Here is a 22,484-nt window from a genome sequence, read left to right as displayed (position 1 = left end):
TAATAACTTACATATCCAAACACATGAGAATAATTAAGCAAATTATATTCAAATGATGGAATAATAAGTAAACGTGGAAATGATTATACATATATATATATATATGCGATTTGAGAAAATATATACCATTTTCAATAGTGGCTATTCCTTAATGATAGGATTATGCTTAATTTTTATTTTCTTCTTTAAACCTTTCAGTGTTTTCCAATTTCCCTGTAATGGTATGAAAACTTTTATAATCTGAAAAAAATACACAATTCAAAAATCTCAGTCTAGGAAGAAAAGTTTCAGTTCTCTTGACAGTTAACTCTTGATTATTCCTGATAGTAAGTGGAAAGAATTGCCTGATAACCCACCACAGTGATCCAAGCTCATGAACATTTGTTGTTGTGTCTTGCACTTACTTTTTTATATGTTTATTATTCACATTCCTTCAAATTACTGGATAAATTTACATTGAAGTTGTTGAAACCTTGACTCCAAAATGTTTTAGAAGAGAAAAATAGAGTTTCAAAATTTTGTGTCTAAGTCAATGTTTCCCAAAATAGTGCTATTTTTGGAGAGATTTGAGGATATTTGGGAAGTAAAATTGACAGCACTTAAGCCGTCTTTAATTCCTTCACCTAGAGAATCATTGTCCACATTTGATTCACATTCTTACAAGTTGTTTTCCTTTCTGTGTGTGTTCGGCAAGTATGTAAAATGGGAGAATGGTATATAAACTGTTTCGTAACTCACTTCCTATATTTGTTAGTATAGACTTATACTTTTGGTATTGATCTTCAGGTCAATTAGAGTATCAAAAGAAAGACTTTAGTAAATATGTAAGCTTTATATGTGTATAATTTAAAGTCAAGAGAGGTAAGTTACTACACCAGGTTTACATTTGACTTTGTAAAACAGAAAATTCACATCACAGTGACTTACACGAAAAGGAGATACGCTCCAGGCCTCTGCTATAGTTACCCTAATTTTATAGATCAGGAGTTTAAAATGTAGAGATCATCAGATTTAATAATTACAACAAAATGCAGGCCTAGTTCACATTATACATGAATAATTATTATCTTTCTAATTAGTAAAAGGTCACATTTTTCCATATTTTATTTAGGGAATAATTGAATTTATATTGTCCAGTATTATCTAGACTAATTCTTAATTTTAAGTTTATACTTTGAAAATAAACAGATCCCTTTCAACATGAGAATTATAGCATAATTAACTTCCCACACAAGAAAGAAAAACAATTTACTTTTTAGGGTCATGTTTATACCAACATTATCAACTATGCTACCATTGGATTTTTAAAAATTGAGGTAAAATGTTATTTGTTTTTGAAATAAAACTTCTACTTTCATTTAAGTCATTTGTAGCTAATAGGAAATAATATTTTCAATGGAAACAATATTTCAATTTCAATACCTTTTTAAAATCAAAGAGAAAACAAGATTCAGCATATATTTTCATGTACTGACTTTATAATCACAGTATGGTGTTTTCTTTATATTTCCTCTATTCCTATAACATATTATTTATCTACCTGTTAAGCCAGGTGACGTAATCTGACTCCAAATATGGTTATTCAGTATTTGTCTTATTACCTCCTACCACATTTTAAACTGGTGGAGGGCAGAAACTCATCTTTGTTCTCACAAGTCTTGAAGCTTTGTTGTAGTTGGAACAAGTTAAGGTAATCAACTCACCAGTCCCTTCTCTGAGAAAGGGACCCCAGACTCTGTCCCCCAGCACAAAGGTGAGTTAATGAAGTCCCGTTTATACAGTGGGATGCCCAATCTCCTCGCCATACCCCATCAATTGGACTAAATGTGCTCACCTGATTCAAATTAGATCAATCAGATGCACTCTCCTAGAAAGAAATTTGGATTCAGAAAAGTTAGTCTTCCAGGCCTCTTAAATGGAAGCTCTGTAAACTAGGGCACTATGGGGTGGCCATATTCCACCCTGGGTGCAGAGAAAAGCACAGAAGACCACTCTGCATTCATTCTTTCATCAATAAACATTTATGAATTGTCTCTACGTGTTAGGTACTCTGCAAGATGCTGGGTCTGCAAGGGTGAACCCAGCAGATATGGTCCCTGTCCTTATGGAGTCTACAGGCACTTAAAAAAGATCATTAATACTAGTTAATATTTGATTACAAATTTTGATAAATGCAATGAAAAAAAGAACAGAGGGCTTTGCAAGAGAAGAAGAGATGGTTTGAGAATCAGTGAAGGCCTCTCTGAGGAAGTGACATGTAAGCTGAGGTGAAGAGCAGAATGTCAGAGCATTTCTGGTAGAGGAAACATGCCCTTAAGATAGCTACACATGGGGCTGGCCCCGTGGCCCAGTGGTTAAGCTCGCGCACTCCGCAGCAGGCGGCCCAGTGTTTCGTTAGTTCGAATCCTGGGCGCAGACATGGCACTGCTCATCAGACCACGCTGAGGCAGCGTCCCACATGCCACAACTAGAAGAACCCACAACGAAGAATACACAACTATGTACCGGGGGGCTTTGGGGAGAAAAAGGAAAAAATAAAATCTTTAAAAAAAAAAAATAATAAATAAAAAAGATAGCTACACATACTAGGTGTTCTATATATATTGAGCTGACCCATTATTATTCTTTATAAAGGACCTAGACAGAGAAGTTATATTTATTGGTTGCCAAAGATGTTTGGCCATCAAACCTTTACGTGGAACTGCATTTTTCAGGTCACATAAGCTTGGGGCTCTATTGTAACAGTTTACAAAAGAGTATTGAGGCTTCACTCTTGAGGTCCCTGAATGGACACTGATTCCAGCAATTTCTTCCCAAATATTTCTGGAGGTCCTCAGGGTGGGTCTCAAGTGCACTCTGTATCTTACTAAGCTACCATATGGTGTGCATCATTTATTTTCCTCCGTGTGTGTGTAGCTGTGGGGATGGTATTATTATTATTCTCATTTCTTGCCTCTGATGCTTGATGAAGTCATCCCACTGCTGCTGCTGCTGCGTTTCACTCGTGTCTGCCCTGAGGTTGCTGGAGTCCAGAGTCAAGGGCAACGATGTCTGTATTGAGTTTGCTATCTTCAGAAATTATGGACACAAATGCGCTTATGGTTTCTGTTCTCAATGTTTAAATGGATATAAAATCCAGAGCAGGAGTTCTTAACCTAAGCTCCATGGAGGGACTTCTGAAGTTGTGGACTCTTTGATTTATATGCACATTTTGGGGCATGTGGCCATTTGGTGGTGATGGAGTAAGAGAAGAGTTACAGCTTTTGAAGATTTTCCAAGGAAGTTCGTTACCGCAAAAGATTAGGAATCACTCTATTACAAGAAGAGGAGGAGAGCTGGAAGTCAGTCCGCGGCCAGCACTGTGGTTTACGTAGAATCACCTTCCCCTTCAATGTTTGTATAACATCACAGAATAGATCTGCTTACTGTCTCTTAGGATGACTTACTTCCTAGGAGGTTCCTTCCTTCTCACATAAGGAGATTGCGAGTGGACATTGTCCACCAGTCCCCTAAACGTGACACACAGGCTTGAATCCTAAGGTGAACACAGCTCAGGCTCAAGCTGGTATCCCAGCTACATATGTGCAACATAAATAACAAAAAAACCCTATATGCATATCTTAACAATATTTTTGCTTGCATAATATATGTATATATGTATATAAAGGTACATATGTGTATATTTTTTTAAATGAAAATAGTAACAATCTGTTAGCTCTTGACACTGGAAAGGAAGATCTTCTCATCTCCTTACTTTCAACTAGAGAAAATATTTTAAGAAATTTACTTTCTTAATTTCTTTTTTACTTTTTAGTTTCGGTCATATTTTTTATGCTGTAATTATATCCTCTCAGATGAACCTGACTTTGTTACATTTTTTCCCTTGATCCCTTTTTTTTCCTGATTTTTCACTTTCCAGCTCATGTTCATTTAGACACCATTTTTCAAATTCGTTTCATGTTCTTCCCGCAACGTGGTTGTATATTTTGAACCTCTTCACTGAGCAAATTCCTGCAACTGCATGCGTGGGTTTTGCATCCCTGACTCTCAGTGCAAATGATCTGGATTACTGATCATTCTTTAGCTATAAACATGCTCAAATACGCTTTTGAAAAACTAAACATTCTTAAAAGCATTTCATACCTTTTCTTTCCCTTAGCCTTCACGATTTGTCAATGCAACCATGAAAAACTGTTGGTGTTTACTTCCAGTGGGATGGGTTTGAAAAGCACCTTGGAAAGAATATGACTTCCCTCTGGAAGCTTGAAAATAACTAGTTACAAATGAATGAATCTTCTATTTTCTTTATGGAAAATTGAAAAGATGCTTCAAGCTGTGCTTGTGTTAGATTTGGCATCACACTAAGTGTACCGCAGATACTGCAGACGGAATCCTGTTGTGAAATTAGATGAAAAACAGTGGTAAACTGAATTTCGTGTTTTCACAATTTAAATTTTGTTTCTGCCTGGTATTTAAAAAAATATAGTTCAGAGCTTTTCAGAAATGTAACAGAAGACCAAAGAACACTGCAACATGGCAGTGCAGACGTGGAGACTGCCCTGAGGTGGCTGAGACTTCCTAGGAGCACCAAAAATACATTTTCCACTTGATCTTGGTATTCTACACAGAATCGGTCGTCACAAGGTCTTTTTATTTTATTGCAGTACCTTTAAAATTTGGGGTCAGTGTTTTCAGACCTTCTCGGATAGTTCTAAATGCAAAAAAAAAGGTAATGTTCATTTTCCCGTTGAATCCAACCTCATTCACCTCTGGGTTATGAGACACAGGCAGCGAGTTCTCACTTCTTTGGACTCATTCAACGGCGTCTGCCCGCCTAGGGGAGGCCAGGCCAGAGGACACACCAGGAGGCTGCGCGGCGAGCTGAGGCGTCGCCATGGCAACGGCGCCGCGCGCACGCCGCGGCCGGGGGGGGGGGGGGGGCGTGGAAAGGCGAGCGCGGAAGTCTCCGCCCCCGACGTACTGGGCGGTGGCGACCATAGCCCGGAGTGTCGCCATGGCAACGGCGCCGCACGCCGGCCGGGGCGGGAGAGTTGGGGAAGGGGGCGGGGAATGCGAGCGCGGAAGTCCCCGCCCCGGCCTGCTGGGCTGCGGCGACCGCGGCGGCCCGCAAGGATTTGAAACCGTTTCGCGGCGGCGGTGGCGGCGGCCGGTCGGAAAGCTTGCAAGTAGGGGCGCCAGATTCTTATTTTTCCGCATTTCCCTCCCCCGCCCCTACACCCGGGTTCTCGAGTGGAATTTTGCGCGGGCGGTGGTCGCCCCGCCCGTGCGGGCTGGCTCGGGGAGGGGCGTCCCCCGCAGGCCCCGGGCCCGTTCTCGAGGCCTGTGGGGCGCGCGCCCGGTTGGGGGCTCTGGGCGCAGAGCGCTGTGGTTCCCTGGGCAGAGTGGAATCCGGTCCCGGCACGGATGGGGAAAGTTCTGAGTAAAGTTGGATAAGCGGACGGAGCTGGTCAACATGCCGCGGTCCAGACGTCGGACCAAAGGCTTGCCGCTCGGGAGAAGAAATCTGTGTCCTGGACGAGGTAGGAGAGGGGCCTCGGCCCCGCGGGCCTCGCGGGTCGCCCGCCCGTGCTCGCTGCGACGTCCGCCCAGCCGGGCCGGGGACGCGACACGCACCGCTCGAGTTGTCACATTTCCTCCCAGGAGAGCATCAGCGACGCCGGACTTGGGGCGGAACCGGTGTGCTGGTTCGTTTGTAGGAACGGTCCTAATAACCGTGCTTTAGGGAAGCCCCTGCCCCAGCATCACGGCGTGCTGGGAGCCGCGGAGTGTATCTGAGTTCATTAGTTTTTAAGGGTTCAAGAGAACAACATAAATAAATATCAACGGCCTTTATTCTGATCATCTTGCGGCTCTTTTTGCTATTTGTCCTTAATGTTTAAAGATGAGTAAAAATAAGATAGAAAAGGCAAATGAAATGACACGAGCCTCTCTTTGGTGGTCAGGCTGCCCCGGAGTGCAGCGCAGGACCCTCTGCGCTCAGTGCTCAGGCCCAGCTGCCACTCTCCACGGGACCCTCGGTCAGCTACTTAACTCCGCTAAGCCTCAGCTTCCTCCCCTGTGAAATGGGCATGAAATAGCGCCTGTCTCCTGGGGTGGTGATTGGGTGGGATACGTTTGTAAAGCACCCAGCATGCTCCTGGCGCAGTCAGGGAAGGCTGAATCAACGCTTTGGTAATTGTCCAAACGTGCAAATATGTAAGCAGCTAAAACATGCACCTGTAAACCCCTTTTGATTTACTGGAGGACGTATTTCAAATTTGTTTCATGACCCACCGTATGTTTAAAATATGATTTGATTGAACAAAATTGATTTCAGGCAACTTTCAAGAATATATTTATGTTTGGCAAGGAGCATGATGTATGTGAGGTGTATTCTTTGTTTAGCAGTTGGGGCTGCCGTTTTTCCAAGGCCGCCTAATATTTGTGGCTTGCTTATGCTTGGCTGAGGCCTATGGCAGCTAAGCCCCTTGAGAAGTTCTTAGCCCACTTTGTAGTTGTCCACATAGAAACAGGTTTAAAAAAAAGACAAGTGCCAGTGAGTTAAAGAAAAGACATGATCCAAATATAGATTATAGCTATAAGTAAGAGTCACCCAATTTACTTCTTTTGCTTTTGAAATAATTTAGGTGACAAGTAGGGACACTATAAGTACTTTAAGCCTAAGTTAAAGATACAGCTTTACTTATTTTTCAATTCTGATAATTTAAATCTGCAATTCTTATAAATAGTAATATAACTTTTTGATTAGCTGGAACTAAGATATAGTTTGTTTTTAAGATGTAATTTTTCTTGCAAGAATTCCTTGACAGCTTAAAATGGTAACTCAGTTTTCTTTTTCTTTTTGCGTTTCTTTGTTTTGTTGGAGAATAAATAAGGGATAAAGAGAAGCAGATTTTTAGTTTTTACCGAATATCACGTTGACTATTGTTTTTTTAAAAAAGTGTGTACTTCAGTATTGCATGTCATTATAGCAATTCAGATTGCTTTTCTACTTTTCAAAATACTTCTTTATTAGTTGGAGGTATTGCTGACTTGTATGTAAATGGCCAGTGGTCAGGTATAACGGATCTGAGAGCTGGGGATTTCAGAATTTTAATCTGAGCTTTGTGCTTAATTTCATATGACGTTGGGTGAGTCTTTTAACTATTGAGTTTTAGTTTCTGCTAACATTGAACACTAACATCTCCTGCCTGTGTCAGAGTATTTATTGAGAGTTAATAATTGAGGAATCTTTTTGCTTTAGTCCTAGCTGTGGGTGCTCTCAGGCTGATGTTTGAGGACGTGAGCAGGACGCACCTTTAAGCCTGGGAGTACATTTCTAGGCCAGAGCTGTGCTTAAAATTCTGGGTTTATGAGTTTCCAGTTGTTTGTTCATTCATTTGAATAGTTGCTTTTCAGCTTTATGATCTAACTTCGAGCCGTGGTATCATAGCCTTATGTTACCAAGTATGTAACTGATGTAGTTATGGAGGAATGCACTTAGTTATTGTAGGCATGCAAAACCAAACCAACCAACCGAACAACCCCAAACCAACTCACCAATCAGAAAATGTACTTAAATAAAATTTACCTTAACCAAGTCTTGAATTTGAAAATATGTTTCTTATGTAATGCAGAGGGTAGGATGACTAGTTTTGGTTAATAGAATTAAGGGCATATAGTATTTCTGTTTTAGAAGACCTATTTGGTATTCAGAACAGAATCTTTAAAAAAACCAAACAACTATCAGTCCTGTAAAAGTGGTACATTAATCCCTTTAGTTAGCATTTATTTACCAGTTAATTCTACAGCTTCTAATATGTGCCACCTAAGGTGCTAGGTACCTACTAAGATGTATAAGTCATGGTCCCTGCCTTCCAGGAGCATCTCACAGATGCTGGAAGACATGTAAATAATACACAGATGTGTAAAAAATAGCATGATAAATGCCGCTACGCAGATGTGAGCAGTGCGTCCTGAGAATGGAGCAACAATGAGTCTAGGAAATGTGGGGGAGCTTTATGCAGGAGTGACATTTGAGCTGCATTTGCTTGACTCCAGGCAGAGGGAACAACCTGTGACAAGGATGTGGAATCGTAGAAGGGCTTGGAGTGTTTGAAGAACGGCGAGGAGTTCCTTGGTGGTGAGGTCGTCGTTGGTGGCCTGGCTTAGTTAGGCAGAGTGCGTGTGCAGGGAGGGGTGAGAGAGATGGACTCACGATGCAAAGGCACTTGTAGGCCTAACTTTGGGTTTGAATAGTGTCCTGGTATAGTAGCCAGGCAGGAGAGGTTTTTAAATAGGGAGTGACATGCTTAGCTTTGTACTTCGGAAACTTGCTCTAGTGCCATGAGGACGAAAGGAGGGAAAACTGGCGGGAGGGAGACAGGCTGGTGCAGTCATGTAAGGAGGTGGTGGGAAGGGCTTTCTCTGGGATAGGGGCACCGAGAACAGGGATACAGCAGGTTTGGAGGTATCTCCAAGTGTTTGTTGATATATTGGTTTATGGGGGTTTAGGGAATGGGAGCAGTGGAGGGGAAGGAGCAGTGGGGGTGGAAAGTTGGGAGTGAGGAGGAAATTGGTAGGTGATAGAGGTGTTGGCGCTGGACAGGGGAGTGAATGCTGATACAGACGCAACGGAGGTGAGGATGTGTCCTTCAAGAGGTGAGTTGAGAGGTGGAGGGAATAGCATTTTGGGGTGTCCCTACCTGACTGCTATTTTTTCCAGGAAGCGGAGGTCGGATTTCTTAAATTGAAAGTAAGGGGAGGCTGGAACGGTTTAAGAAACTTTAAGATGTCTGGTAAAAGTGTAAAAGCTGCTTTGTGGAGTAGGAAATGGTAAAAGACTCCTGAAGAATCGGGTAAGATTGGAAGCTTTCTGACTACAAGGCAGTGCCATTTTCCTCCAGGAAACCCTTGGTGGGGAATGAAGGAGGGTGTCCAGAGAGATGGCAGTCTTGCTGAGTATAAAGAAAAGATGGTGGAATACAGAGAGAGAGTTTAAGAGGCTAAGGGGCTGTGATCAGCTGGAAGGGTTTGGGAAGTGACGGTGAGGAGAATGGAGGGTACGAGGTACAGTCAGATGGTAGGAGCCTCGTGAGAGGGGAGTTTTTGGGTTGAGGTTGAAGAGCAGTAGTTGGGAAGTGGCAGTGTGGATCTCAGTACAGGACCTGCTGTCCTTCCTGGGCACGGTTGGGGAGAGGGAGAACGACTCCAGAGAGCCCTGCGATGTGTGTGAGAGAGGATGGGAAACTAGGGTCACCTCTGAGGACTGGGAGGGGGTCAAGTCGGCCAGTGAAAGCTCGGGTGTAGTTACAGAGACAGGGCGGAGAGAACTTTCTGTGGGAGGCTCTTGATAGTAAGATGGAGGGCGCTGTGGGAAATATTAAAAGCTGGTTCAGCAGAGGGAGAGCAGTCTGTGGAGCAAGACAGCTTATGAGGCAGAACAGAGCTTTTTCCCAAATGTATAATTTGTAAATTGAATAAATCACAAATTAGGGACTATGCATAATGTGGAGGTAGCCCACATCCCTTCCAAGACATCGTGTAGCTTAACGGAACATGTTGAGTGTGGAGATATATATGTATTTTTTTTTCTCTTTAAGATTGGCAGCTAACAACTGTTGCCAGTCTTTTTTTTTTTTTTTTTTTCCTGCTTTTTCTTCCCCAAATCCCCGAAGTACATAGTTGTGTAGTTTAGTTGGGAGTCCTTTTAGTTGTGGCATGTGGAACGCCACCTCAACGAGGCCTGACAGGCGATGCCATGTCCACGCCCAGGATCCGAACCAGTGAAACCGAGGGCCGATGCAGCGGAGCTTGAGAACTCAACCACTCGGCCACGGGGCTGGCCCTGGATCTATTTTTAACTTAAGGAATTTTGTCAAAACTTTTGTTTCTGATTTTTGGGATTCACCCGTTTTATATTCAGTGTTATTCTTGCTAATTAAAAAGAATTACAAGGACCAGTATTTTAAGTTTTTTGAGGGGAATTAAAAAATTTAAATTTACCTAGTTAAAATCACTTTTTTGGTATACAGTTTTATGAATTTTTACACATGCATAGAATAGGTTCTTAAAGCCTACAGAGTACACAGAACAGTTCCATCACTCCAAGTCATTTCCTTATGTCACCGCTTTGTATTCACAACTCTCCCCTTCTGCTAACCTCTGTGAACTGTTGATTTGTTCTCTATGCCCATAGTTTCTCCTTTTCTAGAATGTCGCACAAATGGATTCATTCAGCACGTAGGCTTTTGAGAATGGCGTCTTGCACTTAGCATAATACAGTGGAGGTTGTCGTGTGTATCAGCAGTTCATTCCTTGCTGTCGTTGAGCACTGTTGTACTGTGTGGATTTGCCACAGTTTATCTGCTCCTCAGGTGAGGGACATTTGGATTGTTGCCGGTGTTTCGTGATTACAGAAGAAAAAAGCTGCTGTAAACATTACGTTCAGGTTTTTGTGTGAGTACAGATTTTGTTTCACTTGGTGAATACCTTAGAGTGGGATTTCTGGATTGTTTGGTAAGTGTATGTTTAACTGAGTAAGAAACCGCTAAGCTGTTTCCAGAGTGCTCGCAGCATTCTGCATTCCTGCCGGCAGTGCCTGCGAGTTCCTGGTGTTCTGTGTCCTCACCAGCATTTGGTGGTCTCATTTTTAATTTTAGCTGTCCAAATAGGTGTGTAGTGATAGCTCAATTTTTTTTTTTTTTTTTTAAGATTGGCACCTGAGCCAACAACTGTTGCCAATCTTTTTTTTTCTTTGTATTCTCCTCCCCAAAGCCCCCCAGTACACAGCTGTAGACTCCAGCTGTGAGTGCCTCTGGTTGTGGCATGTGGGACGCCGCCCCAGTATGTTCCAATGAGTGGTGCCATGTCCGAGCCCAGTATCTGAACTGGTGAAAACCCTGGGCCACTGAAGCAGAGCATACGAACTTAACCTCTCGGCCATGGGGCTGGCCCCTCATTGTGGTTTTAATTGGTATTTCCCTAATGACTAACGATGTTGAGTATCTTTTCATGTCCTTGCTTGTCATTTGTATATCTTGGATAAAGGGACTAATTTTTTTGCTGATTACTTTTATTGGGTTGTTTGTTTTCTTATGGTTGAGTTTTGAGAATTCTTTATTCTTACTTAAGTCCTTTATGAGATATATGATTCGCAAATATTTTCTCCCAGTCTATGGCTTATCTTTTCAATCCCTTAACAGAGTCCTTTGCAGAGCAAATGTTTTTTATTTTGGTGAAGTTCAATACATCAGTTTTTTTCTTTTATGGGTAGCGCTCTTAGTGTTGTATCTAAGAAATCTTTGGCTAACCAAAGGTCATGAAGGTTTTTTTCTGTTTTCTTTTAGGAGTTTTATAGTTTACATTTTACACTTAGGTCTGTGGTTTATTTTGAGTTAATTTTTGTTACAGTATGAGGTTTAGGTTGAGATTTATTTATTTATTTTGCGTATGGATGCCCAATTGTCACAGCATCATTTGTTGTAAAAACTATCATTTCTCCATGAATTGCACCTTTGCTGAATATCAGTTGTCCATGCTTGTTTTGGTTAATTTATGGACTCTCTGGTCTGTTCCATTGGTCTTTGTGTCTTATCCTTTCACCAATACCACGTTGTCTTGACCGCTGTAGCTTTATAGTACATCTTAGAATTGGGTAATGTGAGTCTTCCAACTTTGCTCTTCTTTTTCAGAATTGTTTTTGCTATTCTAGTTCCTTTACCTTTTCATGTAAATTTTAGAATCAGCTTGTATATATCTACAAAAAATACTACTGGCATTTTGATTGGAATTGCAATAAATCTATAGATCAATTTCGGGATATTTAATGCTAATGAGTTTTCTTTGATCTCTTTTATCAGAGTTTTGTAGATTAGCATACAGATGTTAATAGCTTAATTTTAAATTTTTTTACAGAGTGAATTATGGAAATGGGAAGTGAAGAAGAAAAATGGGAGAAGCTGGATGCGGAATTTGATCACTTTGTGGTAGATATGAAGCCGTTTGTTCTAAAATTACCCCATAGGTCAGGTAAGATTATGTTTGAAAATTAGATTCTTTTCTTTTCTCTCTCTTTTTTTTTTGGTGAGGAAGATTGGCCCTGAGCTAACAGCTGTGCCAGTCTTCCTCTGTTTTGTATGTGGGATGCTGCCAAAGCATCACTTCATGAGTGGTGTAACATGGTCCATTCCTGGGATCCGAACCTGTGAACCGTTGGCTGCCGAAGCGCGAACTTAACTTTTACCCAGAAAAATTAGATTCTTAACAATAATTTTTTTCTTTTTATTATTTAGTCAAACCAATGAACCATCAAAATGGAAAGAAAGCTGAATTCCTTTAATAACAGTTTTCCTCTTAAGCTGATGTAGGATTGTTTACTTTGAGCTGTTAAAGGATAGGTAGAAATTTAGTGATAATGTCCTACTGAACTTTGGAAAGATCTTCTTGTGCTACCACTTCTCATAGGTCATGAGCTTAAAGCACAGGGATCTCTGAAGTTAGCTGTAACTCTGTCTTCCTGTATCTTTTCCTTCCTACCATGGAAATGTTTCCTCTTTCAGGAGCCTACTGTCTATTGTTCTCTGACCCTTTTGTTTATCAAAGCAGAAAAGAATCTATTGGTCTTGTATGCTTATTGGTCGACTGAATAAAATCAAGGGCAAATGAGTGTTATTGCTATCTTGTCTCCAATTCCTGGCTTGTCATCTCTGATTATGGAATGAGAGTCTTTGTCTGAAGTCAGAGAATTTTCAGATAATATTAGGTATCATTGAGCAATTGGAGAGTGTGTGGGGGGCCAGGAAGATTTTCTAAGTCGTAATAAGCATAAGCCTGGCTGTTTAGGTCAATCTGATTTGGTAGCTTTTGAGTGGAGGGTTTGGAGCGGGGCCAAGAAACTTTGACTTTTACCCAAGTTTTAGCCAAGTTCTCTGTTTCCCTGAGGTGTCTGAGTGAACTCTATATTCAAAATGAGGAACCAGCTCAATATTAGATATTTGTTCCAGGGAGCCGTGTTGGGAGAAGGGAGTGTAGTGTATGAGTTAGGTGTTCTGTGGTCACCCGTTGTTCCAGGCCTGCAACCTTTCCTAGTCTGGGGCGGCTTGCCGTGGTCTGCCCTTGAAGCCTCGTCCTCTGCGCTCTTCTCTTGCCATGTTGGACTGTGGCCTCTTCTTTCTTCCTCTGCTGCTCTTCACAATGAATAGTTCATGTCCCATGGCTCATTCACGATTATTCGAATTAGTATTTAATGACATTCTAGACTGTGTCCTCTTCTGATATTCACCACCATTTTTTTTCCTTTTTCTCTTACGTCTGCTGGTTAGAAAAAATTTGTATTAAAGTCTCCCATTATAAATGTATTTCACATCAAACTGTCCTCATATTTCATCTTCTTTTAAAAATGCATTTTAGGTACATAGAATTGGATTAATTGTAATCTTTGGTTCATGACTTGTTGTCAGTATTGGTACATCCCTGGCCCTCTTTTATTTAATTAATTCAGAAGGAAGCCTTGGGCACTCACATCGCAATCAAGAACCTGAACATTTGTAATAACTTATGTCTTCTTGTAGTTAAATTCTACTTTTGATAATGGTTTTCTCCGATATTTTAAGTAGAGGAATGAATTCTTTTCATTAGCTAAGTTGTTATGCTAAATTCTGGCCATTTGAATCTCATATAGATTTCAGTTTGCTGGCGGGCGTATAGGAAATACATAGTTTGAAAAACTGTGTATCAGTTTCACTTTTGTCTTTTCTTTTTGCGCAAAGGATGCCTCATATCTTATGAAGTTTGCTTTGTGATTATATAATTTTCAAAGCTAAAAATATAAAAGTTCTTCAGAGGCCAGTTCTCATACCTGTGGTGATACATCTGCCATGAGCAAAGTGGTAAATCCAGCCCCAGCTGTTGTTGTAGGTACAACAATAAATGAATATGACCTTTAGAAACTGAGAGATTAAAGAGGATTTATGATTTGTGTTAGATGTATAATCCTCAAATTGAGTTAGACTGATAAAAGATTAATGTCAAAATAGTTTTCATGAGACCTAAAAACAATTCTGTGTCATGGTAAGATAAGGTAGTCAATAGGTCATTATGTGTGGATTAAACTGTGCTGTATTTTTTAGGTAGTTTTTTAAAGGGATAATTATTTTACGAAATTACATGTGTATAGCTCTCACTTATTTTAGAGAGATTAAAAGAAAACTCTAAATAAATCAGCTACAAATCCCTGAAAATTATCAGCTTTAATAAACATTTGAGATTTAATTTTAGATTAAGGTAGAAATGCTTAAATAAATAAGATTGCATTTTATCTCTGTCTTAGTTTGTATAATTAGAATTATAGAAAGATTTTTCAACACAACTAAGATTATTTTGGAGATGTTTTTACAGGAAAATTTTCATCTCAGATATTTATTTGATAGTAATCCAGAGATTTTATTTTTGAGAAAATATTTATTGGCATTTGTCTTGCCTGGTCACTAATTAACTGATAAAATTAAGCTCTAGACCTGGGGTTGGCACACTGTAGTCCCTGGGGCCAAATCCAGCCTGCTGCCTTTTCTGTAGAATTCTGTTAGCCATGAGCCAGGCCCGTTTGTTTACACCTGGTGTACGGCTGCGCTCATGCTGCAGTGGCGGAGCTGAGTGCTTGTGCCAGAGATCAGACGGCCTGCAAAGTGTAGAGTATGTACTACGTGGTACTTTACAGGAGAAGTTTGGGGACCCCTGCTCTAGACAAAAGAAGATGTTTTGTATAGGTCTTTAATTTAATGTTTTCTTTTCTGAAAAATCAAGTCTCTAAATAGTTCTTATGTGTTTCTAGAACGGCAGAGGTGTGCACTTTGGATTAGAAAGCTGTGTGAGCCTTCAGGAACAGGTTCGGGAATCATGGGCAGGAAGAATCGGAACTTGTATGCAAAACTCTTATTGCACATGCTTGAACGGGGCGTGCTCGAAGGCCCGTTTACACACCGACCCGAACCGGGAACGCTAAAAACTTTACCTTCATATATGGTAAGTGTCATTGACCAAAAGATCTTTGTTAGTTTTGTTTCTTTAAACATGTCAGTTTGTCATCCCATTTGGGAATGGTCATATTATTAAGATACAAGTCTTAGGTAATATATTAGTTAAAACTGCTTTTTTCTCCCTGATTAAATTTTTTTCTACCCTGAATAGGGATCAGATATTGGCCTGTAAGGGGACTATACTTACTGATTTAGTCATCTGGCACTATTCTACAATGTTTCTAAAAAGCTGAAAGTGAATTTTTTTTGCTGAGGAAGATTTGCCCTGAGCTGACATCTGTTGCCAGTCGTCTTCTTTCTGTATGTGGGATGCCACAGCGTGGCCACTAATAGACGAGTGGTGCAAGTCCGCCCCTGGAAACCACGCCTGAGCTGCTGAAACAGAGCATGCCGAACTTAACCACTAAGCTGCTGGGGCTGGCCCTGAAAGTGAATTTTTTTATATTGAGCCTTAACTTCCCACTAATTTTCGCTGGATTATGTTAGTAATAATTTATGTGTGTCAATAAATTCTAGTTTATTAAACTTTCATATAGATTACTAAAGATTCATGAGAGGTTGGATTGAGTGACTTCTAAAGTTCTTTTCTACTCTAATAAAGTGACAGTAGTAAATTGGAGTTTAGAAGTGATTTCCTATACTTGATTTAATTTCATTATCAAAATCAGCTTTGTTGCAAGGCAGTTACAATTAAGCTTGGTTGATGAATTGTTAATGTCTTGGTCCTTGTAACCATGAAATATTGAAATATGCCTCAGTTTGTGTGGTGTTTGAATACTTGAGAAATCTGACTGGAGTACTAGGTGCTAGTAGTTGCTATTAGGATATATATATATATTTTTTTAAAAAATGAACTGCAAAATTCTTGTGTATGTATTTTAAGGTTTTCCTGTATTTTATTAGTTAACGTAAACCCAAATTCAGTCACGAGACATGTTGCACACTAGATGGTAATTTTTATTATTCATAGCAGAATGCCAAAAGTTTTAATGCTATTACCAGTTGTGCGTTAAAGTAGAGCCATACGTTTTGCTTAAGATCAGTAGTCTTTGGGATAGTGGTTACTTGTCTTGATATTTGATCAAACATTTCAGTGACTCTCTCATTTAAAAGAAATCACTGTGCATGCCTGATTTGGGGTAGAGGGTTGTATGTCACCCGTCCCTAGAGAACAGCCCCTGGAGGGTTTTTGTGTAGGATTGGGAGAATTGTGCAGAAGTATCCAGTTAATGCAGAGTTTTCTTCAGGAATATGTCATGAAGCCCAGCTCACTTGAAGAGAAATAGATGGGCTAATGTCATTCTTCTTAATAAATAAAGGTAGAACCTTTTCTGAAACACAGTCAGATGTTAAGATATGAGTATATTGTATTATGTTTTCCCATTCACACTCATTTCATATATTGTATTATGTTTTCCCATTCACACTCATTTCATAGAATCATAGGAAATATTATTTACAAATAATAATGATGAGAAGGCCTAGAGGCCTTTCTTGGATTTTCCAGCTAGTTTATGGCATGGTCAGAACTAAATTCCAGGTCTTCAACTCTATTGTTGCCACCTTATCAAGGGCTTCCTAATTTGCATTTCTGGTTTTTATTGATTGTGGTTTCTCTGCCCACTGATTTTTTTTGGTGCAGTGTGGTTAATGATTACAGAAAGAAATAGGGAGAGCACATGATTTAAAAAGAACTTTCAGTTCATCTTTTCATAAAGCTGATATTCTTTTTGTAATGCAAATAGTTATCAGATTTATCTGTTGTGTAATTTTATCATTTATCAGAGCACAACTAAAATGTTATCCATTTTATGTATTTTGATATTTCAGGATTCATTGTACGTTGAATGATAGATTTTATATATTTTTATGTAAATGAATTTGAGTATTTGAAAGGTTGTTTCCAAACTTGAAACTTGATGGAAATCTTTAATTATTTCATTGTAGTACATTTTGAAAGAATAATTTTTCTAATTTTTAAAAATCAGTCCATCTATTTTGATGAACCAAATCCAACACGAGCAAAAGATTCAAGCCCGGAAGGATTACCAGACTGGGTAGTGGGTGAGCTGGGGACAAGTGGACACAAATTAAATGAATCATGGAAGCTGGCTTCTGGAGAAGATTACTCTTTGTTGCAGTTACCAACTGATGTCCACAGGTATGCTATGAACATGGGATTTCGAATGTGTTTCATCATTTATCCTATCCTTCAACCTGATTCATACATTCCGTTTTTTTCTCTGTGTGGTCTTTTTTATGGTAAGCAGTTGGTTTACTTTATCTTTTTGTTAAGGTGGAGGGCTGTAAAGGATTGTTGGGTAGGTAAAATAACAGTTTTGCTTTTCCATTTACTATTGTATTTCCATTCACTGTTCCATTTATTTGAGATTATATTACATTTTAGCCACTTTTTGGATATCTGTTAAATATATTTATGTATTCCATTGCTTGAAAGTGGTACCTGAGAAATCTTTAAATGACATACTTCTCTGTTTTCCTTTATGATAAGCATGAATTAAGAACATCATCAATGACCTCAACAAAATATGACATCCTATGTATCCATCTTGAAACTTATGCTTGAATTTCTCTCTTTTTTCCCTCATTGAACAGTATTTGTTTTGATTTAATAAAATATGTGAACGTAAACCTTATCAAACTCTGCTTTCTTGAGTACTCAGCTTAAATAGGATTTTTAGTGCAAATAAAAGTAAACTTCTAAGTTTTTTAAATACACTAAAAGACGATTATTGTTGTGGTATAACTTTTGGCCTTTGGGAGGGATAGATTTAAAACTTTTTTTTTTTAAGATTGGCATCTGAGCTAACAACTGTTGCCAATCTTCTTCTTTTTTTCCTTCTTCTCCCCAAGACCCCCAGTACATAGTTGTATATTCTAGTTGTGAGTGCCTCTGGTTGTGCTGTGTGGGACGCCGCCTCAGCATGGCCTGACGAGCAGTGCCATGTTCAGTCCCGGATCGGAACCGGCGAAACTCAAGGCTGCTGAAGTGGAGCTCACAAACTTAACCACTCGGCCACGGGGCCGGCCCCTAGGAGGGATAGATTTAAGGTGGACTTTTATCAGATTTTGAGTTTCACCTTCGACATTGTTCCCTGAAATGTTGAAATACTGGATGGTGTCAGTTGACATGTACCGTACTTTATACTTCACTCCTCACCATTCTCTTGGTGATTTTAACTTTTGAATTTGATTTGGTTAACAATGTAATCTTTCTTTTCTACTATAATTTTTTTGATTTATTCCTTAGTCAGGTATAGAAATGCTATTAGTAATTTGAAATGTCTTCATAGTTGGTGTAGTCTGCTTATATGTTTTTCAGACCTCAGGTGTTATGATGGAAAAGAACAGATGAACACAAAGCAAGAGTTTCAGTCCATGTGAAATTTTCTTATTACAAAGGGGAAACAAATTAAAATGGAGAGGCAAAAATGGAGGAAGTGATATGATTAAGGATGTGTTGAGAAGAGTAAAAGGAAATGAATAGATGAGTCAATAGGAGACAGTGTTAAATACTTATTTTTGCATTGTAGGAGATTTGTAAAAGTAGAAGATGTGTAATTGTGGAATTTTTGTTAGTCTTATAGAGGTAAATAGAGGTATAAAGAGATTGTGGTCTGTATATAAAGAAAAATATAGTTCTTGGTTTGGCTGCAAAATCCATCAAGTGTTTGCCAGAAAACATTTGTTGAGTGTCCAGCTAAATGCTGGGCTCCTTTCTGCATGTAGTAAATATGGAGTTTACGGTATAAAGGTGAACTAAATTAGTTTCCTGTCTCTTGAAGCTTAGGCCAGAGGTTGAAAATTCCTGATCTTCTTGGACTGAATGACTCATGTGGATAGATTTGTTTTGTTTGTTTTACATAGTGTCTGTAAAGATTTTTTAATCAGTTGTCAAAATCAACAGTTGGGGCATTTTATATAAAAACCTAATTTTCTGGTTTATTTTAAAAAATGGAGACCTAGCAGTCTTTCCAGAGGACAGCCGTGGGTTGGAGCTAAGCAGTACTTGGGTACTCCCTAGTGCAGTGTGCCTGCGCTGTTTCCTGCGCATTCCTGACTCTGAGCGTGAGGTCAGTTATGTCTCTGACTGACCTTGAGCTTTTTTTTTTCTCCTTCCCTTTAAGAAGGGTTAAGAGGAAAGTGGAGTATTTGTTTTTCCATTTTTATATTCTATCAAAAGTGGAAAGAAGAAAGATAGATGAGGGATTGTAGGGTTCAAGAAGAAGAGAGAGACTGTATCTCTGTAGGAGTGAAGACTATCCTTAAATCTGGCAGCATAATCACTCATTTGTTCCCTAAGTCCTACAGACATTTGATTTGTATCCATTGTTTTGGGTGTATAGGGGAGGGAGATAAGTGCATGGCTGGTTTCATATAGTGGCTATGTGTGGTTGTGGAAGTATTCATGAAGATTGGGGTATGTATAAGAGTAGAGTTCAGGACAGGAAATAGACTTGAGATCTCTGGGGAGTCCAAGTGAATGGACTTTTTCTTCCTCAGAACAGAGGATAAAGTTTGAGAAAATATAGTGAGAATGTTCTTCAATTTTTTCTTTTTTTTTATTGCTGAGGAAGATTCACTCTGAGCCTACATCTGTTGCCAATCTTACTGTGTTGGTGTGTGAGCCACTGCCACAGCATGGCCACTGATGAGTGGTGTAGGTCTGCGCCTGGGAACTGAACCTGAGTTGCCAAAGCACAGTGCACTGAACTTAACTACTAGGTCACGGGGATTGGCTGTCTTCTCCAAATATTACTCAGTGACTTTTCTGGAAAGTGAAACCATAGTAAGGTCTCCACAATTTTAACAAATAACTTATTTTTCTTTTTTGCTCACTTGCAATAAAATGGCATTTTAATGCAAATTACTCCAGTATAAGGTGTTAGTTACCACTTATGTGAGTAATTAATGGGAAAAGCAGGCAAGCCTTTGGTCCTACTCAATCCTTCAGATTTCATAACTTCAAAACAGCCTTACCTGACGTCCCAGGTCTGTTTAGGTGACCCTTTTATTTACACCAAAGTACTCTGTGTTTCTCTGTTGCTCTCATCAATGTGCAAAGGTTCCATATCTGTCCTCTGTGCTGGATTGTAGATTTCATGAGGCAGGAACTGTGTTTTTCCTATTTGCACTATATTTCTGGCGCTTGGCACTGAGTAGGAATCTGTTAGGACCTCGATGGGTGTTTGTATTTGGTGGGTGCATGTGTAAATGAATGAATGGGTTGTATTGGGCACCGCCACATGTGTAATCTAATCTGTACAAAAACACTTTGAGATAGGTCTATTGTGGCCGACAGAATGGCCCAGAAGGATTTTTTTTAAAAAACTTTTAGAGAAAGCTGAGGGAAGGATAAATTTTAGAACAAGTTAAGAGAAGTATGGATATAGGATATAGAGATGCCCTTCACATACCGTAAGGAATATAAAGACGGCAGAGGAGCTGGAAAAGACACGCTTAAATATCTTTCTGGTCAAGTGTTAGAATATCCCTGAGGCTAAAGGCCAATTAGGGTTGTAAAACAAAACTTCTCACGATATCTTTTCTTATATGTTTCTCTTAATCTAATTCAGTTTATTTTAAAATTTTGATTTGACTTAAAATTTTATTCTGCATGTACGTTAATGGATATTTATAATTTTACATATATGAAGGCATTTAATAAAACTAACATTTACTTTAGCTAAAGGCAATAAAATTGATTTTAAGGGCAAATACATAATATGTGAGATGAGATCAGAAGTGGTGGTGAAGCATCTGTCATTGACCTGTCTTTGTATTTCTTTTCTAAAGTTGCTCCTTTACTCTGAGTGGTCATACTGTGCTAATGAAAAAGTTAGTACCTGCTAGTGTTGACCCAATACATCTAATCAGGTCTGCAAGAAATTGTTTTAAAAAGTTGAAGAGGCCTATAATATTTGACACATGTATGTTTTTATAGTGAATAATTTATTGTTACTTAGAACTGAAGTTTAATGCTGCCTCATAAATTTTACAACCACTTCAACTTGTCCTTTGAAAAACCTCTTTAATCTTAAAAGATTTTCCCCCTTAGTGTTTCTTTTTTGATCACTTTATAAAATCCTGCTTTACTTAGACCTTTTTGTATGTGAAGTATTTCTAATGGCATTTTAGATTATGCTGTTTGTGTCCTAGCCTTTTTATATTATTAAAGATGCAGAGTCCTTTTGAAGCCTCTTTGTTAGGACTCCCTATTCAGAGGAGATGGCACCTTTCCTTTACCTTTCTTCTTCCTGTAGGATACGGTATGTAGCCTCGTTCCAAACACGTTAGAAGTATTATGAGGTTATATTCTACCAGGCTTATTATCATGCTTTCTTTTTCCCACCAAATATATTATGCACTAGTAAACTTAGCATTTCACATCAAACAGCTTCAACACATAGCTTGTGTTGTCCCATCCTGGTTTTATTCTTTGCTTTCCTTTTTTATATTTCTTGTTTTAGGTTGTGTTATTACCCATGCTTTCTTTTAAAGATTTTATTTTTCCTTTTTCTCCCCAAAGCTCCCCGGTACATAGTTGCATATTTTTAGTTGTGGGTCCTTCTAGTTGTGGCATGTGGGATGCTGCCTCAGCATGGCCTGATGAGTGGTGTCATGTCTGCACCCAGGATCCGAATGGGCGAAAACCTGGGCCGCCAAAGAGGAGTGCCAAACTTAACCACTCAGCCATGCGGCTGGCCCCTGTGTTTTCTTTTAGAAAAAACGCTTTCCAAACTGCATTGCTGTTTTCGTAGAGATTTGTTATTGCATTTTTATGTCAAATATCTGCTTATTTTCTTAACAATGAAACATTTTAGTTATATTTGAGTTTGGAGCGTGGTTTTACAAAATGGTACTGATGAGACGTAGACTTAGATCTCATCCCTGTCCAATTTGGTTAATTTCATTTAGTTCTACAACCATTAGCTGTATCTATATGTATTACTTCTTGGTCATCCTTCAGATACTTGCCATTGAGATCTGGTAAAGACCTTAATTGTCTTTGGGGTAGACAGCCTTCCAGGTGGCCCCATGATCCTCCTCTGGGTGCTCACAGTCTTGTATAGTCCCTTCCTCTTGAGTGTGGGTAGGACCTGTGACTTGCTTCTAACTAACAGAATATGGCATGGTGATGGGATGTCACTTCCATGATTACATTGCGATATGTAAGACTCAGTCCTGCTGGCAGAGTGGCTGTGGAGTCTTGCTGTCTTTTCTGTGCTGGCTTTGAAGAAGCAAACTGCTGTGAATCCTGTAGCCGTGAGGAACTGAATGCTGCTGACACCCACGCGAGCCAGGAAAGCGGATCCTTCCCTGGTTGAGCCTCCAGATGAGAACCCAGCCCTGGTCAAACCGTGACTGCAGTCTCATATGGCCCTAAGCAGAGGACCCGGCTCAGTGTGCCTGCACTTCCGACCCTCA

General features: G+C 39.5%; 1 protein-coding gene across 16 annotated transcripts in view; it reads left to right on the top strand.

The window, feature by feature from the left end:
• Window positions 1–5,044: 5,044 nt before the first annotated feature.
• CEP112 (centrosomal protein 112) overlaps window positions 5,045–22,484 on the top strand; it is a 452,281-nt gene continuing 434,841 nt past the window's right edge. For 6 of the 16 annotated variants that reach the window (XM_070227014.1, XM_070227013.1, XM_070227007.1 and 3 more), the window contains exons 1-4: window positions 5,045–5,186; window positions 11,917–12,030; window positions 14,831–15,021; window positions 17,024–17,196. In XM_070227014.1, the coding sequence (XP_070083115.1) occupies window positions 11,925–12,030; window positions 14,831–15,021; window positions 17,024–17,196 (470 nt within the window). In that variant the 5' untranslated portion in view covers window positions 5,045–5,186; window positions 11,917–11,924. Of the gene's footprint in view, window positions 5,187–5,401; window positions 5,541–8,174; window positions 8,662–11,916; window positions 12,031–14,830; window positions 15,022–17,023; window positions 17,197–22,484 lie in introns of those variants that run through there. The other 10 variants (XM_070227008.1, XM_070227012.1, XM_070227006.1 and 7 more) reach the window with 4 other exon arrangements.

The sequence above is a fragment of the Equus caballus genome, chromosome 11 (genome assembly GCF_041296265.1).
Source record: "Equus caballus isolate H_3958 breed thoroughbred chromosome 11, TB-T2T, whole genome shotgun sequence".
NCBI classification, from domain to species: Eukaryota; Metazoa; Chordata; class Mammalia; order Perissodactyla; family Equidae; genus Equus; species Equus caballus.
The sequence above is the reverse complement of the archived record's forward strand: the minus strand, read 5'-3'. Positions and strand labels throughout refer to the sequence as shown.